The 13008-nt window shown below is 41.9% G+C and overlaps 1 protein-coding gene across 2 annotated transcripts in view; it reads right to left on the bottom strand.

Annotated features, from left to right (window-relative positions):
* ZRANB1 (zinc finger RANBP2-type containing 1) overlaps window positions 1–13008 on the bottom strand; it is a 75082-nt gene that overhangs the window by 12903 nt on the left and 49171 nt on the right. For both annotated transcript variants that reach the window (XM_024210667.2, XM_024210675.2), the window contains 3 exons: window positions 11203–11356; window positions 8376–8447; window positions 6931–7129 (listed from right to left, as the gene is read on the bottom strand). In XM_024210667.2, coding sequence (XP_024066435.1) covers window positions 6931–7129; window positions 8376–8447; window positions 11203–11356 — 425 coding nt within the window. The remainder of the gene's footprint in view (window positions 1–6930; window positions 7130–8375; window positions 8448–11202; window positions 11357–13008) is intronic.

Below are 13008 nucleotides of genomic sequence, written 5' to 3'. Positions count from 1 at the left end.
AAAGGATGTTATCCATTTAGAGATTGTCTATGAAAAGACCGCTTGACCTTTCATATGATCTGCCTGAGACACAAAGACAAGGCAAAACACGAAGCAGGCTAGTCCTGTCCAGACAGAAGGCTAGACTTCTTCATACACTGGACATCAGGTGATGATGCTCCTCCAAAGATGAATGTGACTTAGGAAAGAACACAGGTAAATATACCGTCTGGTACAAACGAAACTTGAGAAACCACTTTAGATAAAAATTTGGGGTGTGCTCAAAAAGTAACTTTGTCCTCAGAGAATTGTGTAAAAGAAGGCTCTGCCATCAGAGCCTGCAACTCTCACTCTTCTTGTGGACATTATCGCTACTAGAAATGCAGTTTTCTGTCACAAAAGCGGAAAGGGACAAGATGCCCGGGGCTCAAATGGAGGTCCCATTAAATGCACTAGGACTGTGTTAAGGTCCCACAGAGGAACAGACACTTGGACTGGAGGATGGAGATGATACCCTTTTAAGAATCTTGCTACCATGATATTGGAGAAGACAGGGTTTATACATTGTCTATTGCTGGGGAAAAGATCCCCAACAACGATCCCCACGTGTGGTGCTTGCTGTGCTTAGGCAAAGCCAACATCAAGAAGTGATGTTCGATTTGCAAATCGGTCATGACCCAGACTCAGGTGGCAAGGGATCTTCGTCTAAAGGAGCATCTGCTTGAATAGGCCATGTGGCCTGCTGCAGCTCCAAGGCCTACATTGGATCGGAGGTTGCCCTTAGGTTGCAAGAGTGCTGCCACTTCACGTTGTGGCCACTCCAGGTCCTGTGGGGACTTGCCTGCCTCCTCCAGGAGTGTGGACCAGCACAGTGTAAATGTTGGCATACAGGATGGAGCACGTCCCATCAACTGCTCCCCAATACAGTGCAGGGAGGGCAGGGACTCCATACCATTGACTCCAGTTCTGGCCTCGGAGTAACTGTTGAGTCCAGTACCGACAAGGGCAATGCCAACACCAGCTATTTCTGTGCCAGCAGCATATCAGACAGCAACTGACCTCCTCTGCCTCTCTGTCCCGACCTCTCCCTTAGTTCAGGACTCTGCCAGGGCTGCATCATTTATGGCTTTGTTGGCTGGGTGGGCCGCTGAACCTGTGGGTCTGTTGGCAGCAAACCCCGATGTTTCCCTTCTTCAGTAAGTGGAAGTAGGGCCGGTGTTGGGCTCAGCACAAATTATCTCCTTGGCACCGTGAACTTCTTTGGTACTCCTGCTTTCAGTGCCACCATTACTACTGTAGTGGCAGTTGCTGCCCTCCACTTCAGCACCGTTAGTCACCTCAGTATCTCTGCTGATTTCAGGGTCGACACCACTTCTGCAGAATTTAACTGATGCTGGCTTCTAAACAAGCCACATATGTTTAACCTGATATTCTCTTCAGCCAGTCATTTTTCAGTTCTCCTCTCAATTCCTCCTAGTTTGTCAGCATATTTCTGGTAATAATTATCCCAAAGTAATATTTATACCAGAGCTGCATAAATGTATTGAGGGACTTTAACCTCCTTATTTAATAGGTTGCCTCTGTATAGGCAGCCCACATTTTTTGTTGTATCATAATACTGGCACCTTTTTGTCTCATCTGCTGTCCAACATCACCCTCAAACTTCGATATTACTACTTTTCAGTTTTTGGATTATATTTCCCAAGTTTCATTAGGTTAGCATTCCCCCCTCCCCCCCAACGTGAACTGTTTTCTGTCCATATGTCTAATCTCTAGTTTTCTCCGTTGTTGATATCCTCACAAGTATTAACTCTTTCAACTGGATGCATATTCACTTACAATATACTGTTTACTCCCTCTTCTTGGTCATTAGTTAAAATATTAACAACTGGACTCGTACCCTGCTAGCCATATCTTACTAACTCCATGTTATGATGTTTACTATAATATTTGGCTTAGCATTCTTTAGCCAGTTTCATTCTACTTGAAGGTATCTAAGCCAATTTGAATCAATTCTGAATAAGTTTTGTGCAACTATCAAATGCTTTTATTCAAATCCAATTATTACATTTACTGTTTCCCCTTCAGCAACTTCTTTTGGAGTACCTGCACTCCTGAATACCGACTAAAAAGATAGTACTCCAAATAAAACAGCAACTGAGAACACTGCAAGATGGTTTCAAAATTCTCTCCTTCTTCTGCACCCCTAAATGTGAGAGATGCATTTTTAAAATCAGATTATACATGCCTACTCAATCTTCACAAATATATGTGGCTTTTTTTTTTTTTATTTAAACAAGTAAAAGTTATAAAATACCCTGAAGATAGTATATAAAAAAAAAAAAACAGTCCATTCTTGGAAATGAAGCAGTGTGGTGGGGAAAAGATGATGCTTGGGTGTCTTAAATATGATGATGCAAGATTACCTTAAAATTTAAACATAAGACAACAATAAGTACACACCACCCAATATTCACTACAGGTGAGTTCATGTGCTAGTAGTCAAATTTCCACAATACTGTAACTGGCTATATGAAGTAGTTGCAGTAAAGCAAGTCTTCCACACAAATAGAAGGTTTCTGATTATAGAACTTTAAAGAAATGGAAGCTTGGTTTCAAAATTCTAAATATTTCAACAACAAAGCTTGTTTAATAAGCTTGCAGTACTAATATTCAGTAAATCTTTATTTTTTTTCTACAAGCCGTTGTTAATTTACAAACATGTATCTGAGCAATAACTCTATACAAGCACTGACAACAATATTTATAATACCATATAGGCAACACTTATTTCCTTCCCAAAAAATACAAGCTATGATAATTCATGGAGGGATTATTTGAAGTCCCTAACATTAAAGATCACAAAAGAACATTAGAAAGTTGTGAAACTACTTGCAAAAGTTTCTGATGAATTATACTCAAGCCCAGTTCCACCAATGCTCCTAGAAGCTATGACAATATTTTTCAATATATTCACTTTAGCTTCTACATACTACTAAAAATGAATGAAAGCAATGACAATGACCTGGATCAAAAACCTTTCAGCATCTGGATGTTCCCTAGTACAAAGCAGAAATGTAAAATGAATCACCAAACAAATTACAGTCTACAGACCAGATCTGGCCATGTTATTAAAGGCAGGATTGCACCATCTATTAAAAATTGTCCAAAATTTCTCATTCTAAGCCCCTATTTTCAGTTGCTTATAACTTCATGAAACTAACCACCTGGGTGAAATTTTTCCTCTTGCTGAATTAGTTTGGAAAATGTTGGCTAAAAACAGTTCAGCCATTTCTAAAAATGAGGCTAGGGAAAAATATCTTGTTTTGCCATGTTAAAAAATTCTGGCAACCTTTTCTCCGAGAAGATCTAGTGCTCCCCTGCTTTGGAGCAAGGATTTGAAATTTGGCAGGGATGGTCTCTGTATCAGGGATGTTACTCCGGGGGGAATTCTGCACCACTGTGCATGCACAGAATTCATGTTTCCCACAGATTTTGTTTTACTCTGCAGAAAACACATTCTGCCAGAGAGGCTCTGCAGTTACACCTTTTGCCCACCTGGGGCACCAGAATAGAGGCAGGTGGTTCACTGGCTGTAGCAATCAGCAACCCATCAGGAGAGTGAGAAGAAGCTGCATTCCTCAAAGGGCAAGGGGGCAAGGATATGGGGGGGAGGAGGACAGACCGGGTCACACAGGGCTGCTGGGGGATCACAAACTGGAGTTCAGACGGGCTAGTAGGGAGACAGACCGGAGCAAGAGCTGAATGGGAGTGGGGGTGCACACAGAGGCAGGGGGAGGGGATGCAGGGACACATTGGGGCGGGTGAAGATGTGCCTGACTGATGGACTCCCAGTCTCTCCCAGCCAGGGTCTCCAAACTCCCTGACAATCCCTCCCTCCCTCCCCCCCGAAAAACCTTTTCCATACTTCTCCCACCCACACCCAGCAAACAATCCCTACAGGTTCACTCCTTCAGCAACTCCGTTACCCCTGACTCCAAGCCTTTGCACTGCTTGTGAGGGATGTGGGAAATATGTTTCTATATTATAGTTTAAATTAATTATTACTCAAAGTTCTGTATTAATATGCCTAGTAAGGAACTTATTTGTCAAAAAACATTTCCTGAATCTTTTTTGCTGTCTGTTTTGTTAGACATATTTGTTGACAGGTATTTTGAAATAAATTACCAAAATAATTGAAAATGGCATGATTATATTGTTATTTTGACAATTAAAATATGCAGAATTTTGTAGCTTTTTAAAATATCGTGCACAGAATTTTTTATTTTTTTGGTGCAGGATTCCCCAAGGAGTAGATGTACCTTGTGCTGCTCCCATGAAAATCCAGCCAAATTTGGCTAAGTTACAAGCCATTGGCGGGGGGAAAACAAACAAACAAACAAAAAAAAACCACCACAGTTCATCCGTACTCACTAGATACTAGCTCAAGTTTCACAGCTATTCTGAAGACTGCCCACATTGGGAATGCTTCAGACAGAGGCTAAGCAGGCCTTTCCCTGAAATTGCAGCCCTTGGCTCTTGCAGGCAGTGCCCAGGCACCAGAATGGAAAGAAGGGACGCTCTCTCTTCTTTTCTCTCAATTATACCCCTGCTAGCAGCCAAGCAGCATGTAGAAGGAAGTTGCCTAATTCAAATACAGGAGTAACCTGGGACCAGGAAGGGGTTGCAGACAATGACTGAACAAAACTGGGAGCCGAGGGGGGAGAGGGAAACTGGAATTGGCTGGGCAAGAAGAGAGTGGGAGCCGAGGTGGGAAATGGGGAGTGATGGAAAGACTGGATGGCTAAAAAAGAAGGTGTAGGGACGAAGACAGGCTGGGAAAGAGACAGACCATGAGATAGGGAACGGAAAGAAACTGGACAAAGAGGCCAGTGAGAATGGACAAGGAACTGAGGGAAAGAGACAGGCAGACAGACTCAGAATGGCTGGGCAAGGAGGCTAGGCGCAAGACTGGAGGGGCGGGGGGGAGGGAGGGGGGAAGAAGAGAACGACAGGTTGTTAGGGGACAGGGCAGAAGGGGCAAGCCTGTGGGGAAACAGGCAGAAGAGTTTGTGCCCATTAGAGAATATTCCCCTCTCCAGAGACTGGAATGGAACCCTTGATTCCCGAGTCTCACCACTTCTGTGCTATCAGCAAATATCTGTAAAAATCCACTGGCAAAAGTATCCCATTCCCTCTCTACTGCTGGTCCACAGAAGATGAAAACCTACTACTGCTATCAGTTTCTCCATTAGCTCAAATGGCAGAAGTCAGTATGTTGGATCTAAAGGTCCCAATCCTGATGATGAACCAGGTGTGTGTCAACAGAATACCATATGATGGAATTTGTCTTTTCAGTTTGCAACCTTATTAATCTTTTTAATGTAGGGTGTTTTTAAAAACATAATTTCCTAGGTTCTTAAAAAAGAAAAAAGTCAAGAACTCAAAAGTTAGGAAGTGCCAGAATTAATAAGGTTTTCCATGCAACCTTAATTTGGCCCCCTTGTGAGCACATATGTATGTATGTACGTACGTACGTACATAAATAAAATGATACAGTCTTTAGTTACATGACCACATTTTTTCCCAAAGGACCCCTGCCTTATTCAGTGTGCAGGATGGATCTGCTCTTGGGATGAATCAGGGTTGTACAGCAAAGAAAACTTGTCTGTAGGACTCCTGCTTCCTTGGTTACAGAATTTGGAAGGCGTGTAAGCAAATAAGGCAGAGGACTGCAAGAAGAGAAAGTACTTTCTCATGGTAAAGGCAGGTGTATGCTGCCCTGGAGACCTAGATTCTATCCCTGCCTCTGCCACATGGAGTTTTTAATGTGATGCTAGACAAGTCATTGAAACCAAAAATTTTCATAGGCGGGTCACTAACTGTATAGTCTTCATTTTCTGGGTGCCGAATTTGAGATACCTGGGATCTGATTTGCATAAGTGCTGAACGTTCACAGCTACAACTGAAGTCAATGGGAGCGGGACTTCGAGCATATGCAATGCTATTACAATACTAACTATTCTGCAAAATCAAGTCTTGAGTGTTTCAAATTGGGCAGTTAGAATGATAGATACTTTTCACCTTAATCTCTCTGTGCCTTAGTTCCCCATTTGTGAAATGGGACTAACACCAACCTCCTGGCCTCACAGTGGTGCTATGAAAACAAGTTCATTAACATTTGTTAAACAAACACTCAGATTTTATAGTGATAAGCCCCATAGAAAAGCCGATGAGGACATTAATAATTCTGTTTTCAGAGCAGGGTTTGAATACTGTGCAGTAAGGCAAGCATGAGGCCAGATGTGGAACGATGAAGAGAAAACAACATATTGAAGAGCTCCTCATCCAGTGAACATGGTCCATTCTATGTACTGAATGAGATGGGGAAACTATGGGAAAAGTGATTATCATAATGCATATGGCACAAGAGGGACAAGTTAAGGTTGCACAAGCAACTTTAATTCTGACATTTCCTAACTTTTGAGTTCTTGACTTTGCAACCTGATGTCATTTTAACATACATTTTCCACACACTAAAAACTAAGTTACTTAAAACTTTAGTTACTATATAAAGAACCAGCACATACGGGTCCACAACAAACTCACTACACTTCACAACGTAAATGCATAACTTGAAAGCTGCAGTAATCGACATACTATAGCTCATGGTAAGGACATTGTATGGAATTTAAAAGCACTGAAAATAAGAATTTTATTTGGTAATACATTAACTTACACAATATACAAGTTTTTGGTTTATTTTTTTGGGGGGGGGGGGGGGAGGATTTTTGGTTTTAAAGATAAACTAAACATACACTTCAACTGTGCTGTAATTCATCCCTTTTGTTCCACATAATTAAATATAAATCCATGAGTTCATCACTATATTACACTCAATGCTACTGGAAAAATATTCCTGAACTTAACATGAGAAATGTACCAGCTTACCAATGTGAACAGTCATGTAAACTGTCATGAAGAGCTTTCCGTAGCACCGAATCCTTGTCATAAATGCCCCAGGTAGCTTGTAGTACTGAATCAAGCAGGCAGTCCCCTGCAGTCCGATTCCAAAGTGCATATAGTCTACTATCCAAACGCGTACCCAATTCCAAAGACCAGTTTATAATGGGAGATTCCTCTTCTAGTTCTACAATACAAGATAAATCCTATGTAAATGTTATTTGCAATTAGACTCTTTTCAACATGAAAATCTGTATTACGGGTAAACTGGTTATCAGAAGATACTATACAATCAACAATTTACATATATCTATTCACCTTAACATTACAAAAATAGATGCACTAAACAGGGTAGAGCTGAGCTCCCTGAACTAAACACCATGGATAAAAAAAGCAGACAAACTTAAAAACCATAATTTGTTTCAAGAGAGCCACTCAAGTGGAAAGATTGTTCACCAATTTTACTTAAACACAGGAGAGAGAGTATTGAAGAGCTCATGACTTGAAGCCTTCAGAAGTTTTTAGACTAACAAATTCATAGGTTTCACAAATTTTACCAGCACCGCACCTTCACTTTTTCTGTCCCTTCAGAAGTACTCCTAGTGTTAAAGTCAAATCTCTAATCTTTATATTAAAAGGTAGAAATTTGCCTGCAAATGCCAACCTATCCAGCATCAAATTTTGCTTTAAATATAGAATTCATGTATTACTCCAAACTAAATAAAATATCACCTTAATTGCAGATAGCAAGACTTCAGGATTTATTTGTAATAACTAGAGCCCTGCGCAGATACAAAAAATGTGTATCCGCAGATTTGCAGGGCTCTAAACAGCTCCACAGGTCACAGCGCAGCAATGACCAGTGGCACCGCAACGGGGGTAGGTGGGTGGGGGGGGCCTCACTTGTCCGCTTTTCACAGGGGAAGACCCCTGCCCCTTCCCCCCTTTTTCCTCCCCAAGGCCCCACTCCCCCTCCCCCCAGGCCAGGCCAGGCCAGCATGGAACCCAGCTGGGGAGCCCACGCCACGAGAAGAGCCAGGCTGGCAGCTGTGGGGAGCCGTGGCAAACCCTCCACCTGGCCTGGATGGAGGGCCTGAGAGGCAGGGACTCAGGCCGGGAGCTGCTTGGGCCCCCCCTGCCCAGGGAAGGTGGAGGATCCGCCATGGCTCCCCATAGCTGCCTGCCCCTTATCATGGCCAGGCTGTGGTGCCGAGTCAGGGAGAGCCATGCTAGCAGCTGTGGGGAGCTTGAGTCTCTCCACTTGCCCTGGTGAGTCTGTGCTACAGCTCCAGAGCCCTGCACAGATACAAAATTCGTATCCACATCCGAGCTGTTATCCACAAAAATGGACCACAGATATAAAGTGGATACCCACGGATTTGCAGGGCTCTAGTAATAACTCTCTCTCTCTCTCTCTCTATACGAGTACTTACCTTTCTGAACATCCCTATCAAGTACTTCATCAAATAACTTCTCTTGGACTGTTTGTGGTAAGTCTTCAATATCTGGAAAAGGAACAATGAATAAAAATTGCTTAACACCAACACATTTAAAAATGGAGGAGTACTGATATATGGAATGTGTGCAGTTATTGATTAGCTGATTCTTACTGTTCACCCTCCTTAACCACTAATTCCTTAATAAGGCTTTGCTATTTTCCGTTCAGCCATGTGTGGCCCAAAGCTCCAGATCCCAGACTAAGCTAAAAATCCTTTATGCTGGCTGGTCATGGCGTTCAAAGCACTAAGAGACCTGACACAAAGGATTTCTGGACACCTGTAAGATCACCAATGATCTGCTCCAGTGGAATCAGTGAAGTAGGGAACCAGATGAGAAAGCAAGAAATAAGTAGAGAAGAAGAGTGTTTCCATATCAGTGTTAGGACAACCTTGATCTAGCGCAGATGGTAAATAGAAAGTCATTTTTCTAATACCATGGACACACCAAGTCCAACATGCTATTACTTGCCTGCATACCCTTTAGGAAGGCCTACTTCTGCAATAAAAATGATTGTATCCTGTGATAAGGCAAATGGTTGTTTTACGGGACAAATTTTCTTGTAACCTATGATGTGATAAAACATTGATGTACACAGTTTGGAGCACCCCAAATATACTTCAACTGCGATAAATAAGGGCAAAAATACATAATTACACTCCTCAAAACTGAAATTTTATAATAAAACGAGTTTCAGAAACTATTTTCACTTTTGGATATAGGCAACCTGTTCTGTTCCAGTGGGCTCTGCATATTCATTTTGCATTGTGAAAACATTCAGTTGTACTCTCTCCGAACGCCCCCAAAAAAACAAACATTAAAGGAAAGTTATTTTTAAAAATCTTTAGCAACACGACACTATCAGATTGTCCGCTTCACATTACATGATCCACTGAATCAGAACAAATGCAGTAGCCATAAATGCTACTTTCTGCAGTGGGGAGCAATTCTGTTGTTGTGAGATAGGAGTACAGTGGACCCCTCCTAATGGTCATAGTGCACTACAGCCACTGTTTACCTATTGTTGGAAAAATAGCTTAAATGACCGAATACAAAACGGAACAGAGAAAGTCACTATGCAGTTTTCCTCACAAGGATTCAGAAGAGGGAATTCTAGACAGATAACACAGCTTTTACTGTAATATGCTTATCTGGCAGTTTACCAACCGGAAAGCTCTAGAAACCACCATTTCTGATATCTCCCAATATAAATCTTCAATAGGGTTGCCAGATGTCCAGTTTTCGGACCAGAAAACCCAGTCAAAAATGGACCCTGGCAGCTCCGGTCAGCACCATTCACCGGTCGGTTGGTGCGGGGCCGACAGGCTCCCTACTTGGCTCTGCATGGCTCCCCAGAAGCGGTGACATGTCCCTGCTGCTCATAGGCAGAGGAACGGCCACGGAGGCTCTGTTCGCTGCCCCAGCCCCACCCAGAGCACTGGTTCCGCAGCTCCTGCAGGTGGAGGCAGTGTGCAAAGCTGCCTCGCTGCGCCTCTGCCTAGGAACTGGAGGGACATGTCGACACTTGCGAGTAGCCACCCACGGTGAGCGCTGCCTGGATGCGGCACCCCAAAACCCCTTCCCGTGCCACAACCCCAAGCCCCTTCCCACACCCAAACTTCCTCCCTTCATTGGTAAGTATAACTCTTCGTTAACCGGAATTTTTGACTAATCCACCACCCCCCCATTCACAAAACATGCCAGATAACAAAGCTTTTACTGTATCAAGAGCATTTTTAGGTGAGAAGACAGCCAGACCTGGAAGCATGTCCTCTGTACTTTCATAATCTAGGGTCACGGTATAAAAATAAACATCAGTTTAAAGCCATGTTTATAAAAGGATTAATATTTCTAGAGAAGTAATAGCCAACAATCTCCTACTGCAAGCAAGTCCAGGACCAGTTTCTGCAATATAATTACGTTCCCTTTTTCCCTGTCCAGCCAGTTAATATAATATAATATCATGGAAAACAAGATTTTACTTAAATTTGGGGGAAAGCTCAAATGGAACATTTTTATGATGGCTATAACTAATGCTATACATAAAATGCTGTACACAGACTTTACTGCTTGATGCATACTGTAAATTACAAAAACTTCACTTCATTCAACTAGAATGAAAATTCTATGATCAAATATTCAGTCAAGGGAACTTAATTGAAGATTGAGGCATGCTCATCTCTAAATATACTTTCACAAATAGTCAGGTGTCAAACAGCTGATGTTCTTCTTGATCATGCCATCTCAGAATAAACTGAAGATACATGGAAATGTTCACGTTACAGTTAAGAAAAAAAACGCAGGATGCATCTGAATAGTAGTTTTAGTCTCAAAACCAATCATTATGGTTTTGTTTTAAAAAAGGAAGACTAAAAATTACAGAACTACAGAAGGAGGCAAAATCTAGTCATCTGAGCACTGAAATAAGAACCAGGCACACTTGATCCCCAACCTCAACTTTAATACAGACTCATTCTGGAAAGACATCGTTTTTGCTTCAATTTTCCCATCTCTAAACTGAGGACAATAGTAGATTATTTCACAGGGGAGATGCGAGGATTGAAATATGTGAAGAGCTTTGCATATTTAAAAAGCACCAGAAAAAGCCTAAGAACTATTGTGTAGCAAGTGCTAACAAAAGTTGTATCAGAAAAATTAGGGGAGCGAGAGGGGGAAGAAGGGGGACAAAATGTGTTGGTAGTTTCATACACAATTAAAGTAACAAAGGCATCATTACCAAAGTGAGGAGCATTTCATAATTACCTGCAGGTAATGTAAATGTTACGAGGTCAGTTAAAAAATAGCAAGCAAAATCTCCCTTTCGTTGATGAAGAGATGCAGCAATTTCACGCCGGATTTGTTCTGTAAGCTCTGGACACACCATTGCTGGAATGCACTTTGCCGCATGTTGCGATACCTGTAATATAACAGACTTATTTCACCTGATAGCTATTTATATTTAACCAAAAATAGTAAGAAGCGTTAGGCTTTAGATAACATTTCATAGAAAATGTTTTGAGGAAAAGAGGGATAGAGTAGGTATTTAAAGTTGTTTATCAGAAAGGAATCTGGAAGGAACATAACTCTGAGGGAAAAAGTGATCCCATCAAGACAGATGCAAGGTGGTCACAAATTAGTATAAATATCAATCTCCTCAAAGACATTACAAATAAGTCAACAGCTATCATAAATGGAGTGAATGCAAATACTGTTTATGCATTATGAAACTAACAGGCACTAAATTGACCACCACATAACAGCCTTGAATCCAGCAAAACACGAAATTGAACAGATGGCTGATGGGGTGGGGTGGAATTAGAGAACAGAAGCAAACAAAATGATGGTTCATATAATGCTGATCCAAACTAAAACCACTGAGGCCACATGGTGACAAAAGGAAAAAGCCTGATGTTATGGATGGGTACTGATTACAATTTAGCATCCTCTTGTAAATTTCTTCCTTATATTACATGGGATTCTATACCCCATATTGAATATTTCCCATTTCTTACCTCCCACTTGCCAGAAGTCTAATAAGTGGGGGGAAATGACTCTATACATGGACCACACATATTCTGAAGGATTCTGGCCATCAATGGCAGGAAAAATAATTCAGTGATAAAGGTCAAATATTAACATCAGGTACACATCTGGACTACACAATAGAGATATTTTAAAATGATATTTGGAAGACATGCATTTTAAAGGGGTCATTCTGACAAACCTAGGGAGCAGTATTACTACTATTTGCTAGCTTTCAGTACACATTTTCACAACTATTGCAGGTAAAAATTGCTACTGACAAAAATCAAAAATACAGGATTTTTCAGTGAAGCTAACTTTGTTTTAAATCTATCCATCAAACCAGTTACATACACGTCCCTCATCATTTAAATGTGCAGTTGCATGTACTAACTGCACACAAATACACACAGTTCTTAAGACTTCCTGAAAATTTCCCACTAGTCTTTTCTTCTGCTGCTTTGTTCCTCACCCCCAGGCTTTAGATACATTATGTGCATCTCATCACCCTTCTCCCATACACTAGCTTCCTTGGGAAAGTTAATCCCCCAACCCTGCAGTAAGAGTAATTTTTCTCATTAGATTGTCCTTAAAAGTTGCATGGATTCCTGATTCAGCTCTAAGCAGGAAGGGGAGTGAACTGAGGCTCTGTTGAGTAATTCTTCCCTGAAAGGAGGTAGTTTTGAAAGTACACAGGGGTGAATCTAAGCAGTGCCTCTAGGTGAACTTCATATATCATCTGACCCATCTGCGCTGTCTGTTCAGGCCTAATTTTTAGGTCCAACTTGGACCGAAGAACACCTAACCTGACTCCACCCCAAGTGGAGCAAATTTTCCAATCCACCCGCAACCCCTTCCACCAAACCAGAGTCACCCACAACACCGCTGCCCTCTGCCTGTCGAGTCATTTCTCCTCTTCCTGCCTGTGGAGTTGGCACAGCAGCTGCATACCTGCTCCTGCCATGCACCACCCCTTGCTGTGCTGTGTGCACTCTGGAGCAAGAACTGCTGCAACTCCTCAGCACACTCAGATACATCGAGTGTTTG

This window comes from Terrapene carolina, unplaced genomic scaffold, assembly GCF_002925995.2.
Source record: "Terrapene carolina triunguis isolate 2854851 unplaced genomic scaffold, T_m_triunguis-2.0 Scaffold95, whole genome shotgun sequence".
NCBI classification, from domain to species: Eukaryota; Metazoa; Chordata; order Testudines; family Emydidae; genus Terrapene; species Terrapene triunguis.
The sequence above is the reverse complement of the archived record's forward strand: the minus strand, read 5'-3'. Positions and strand labels throughout refer to the sequence as shown.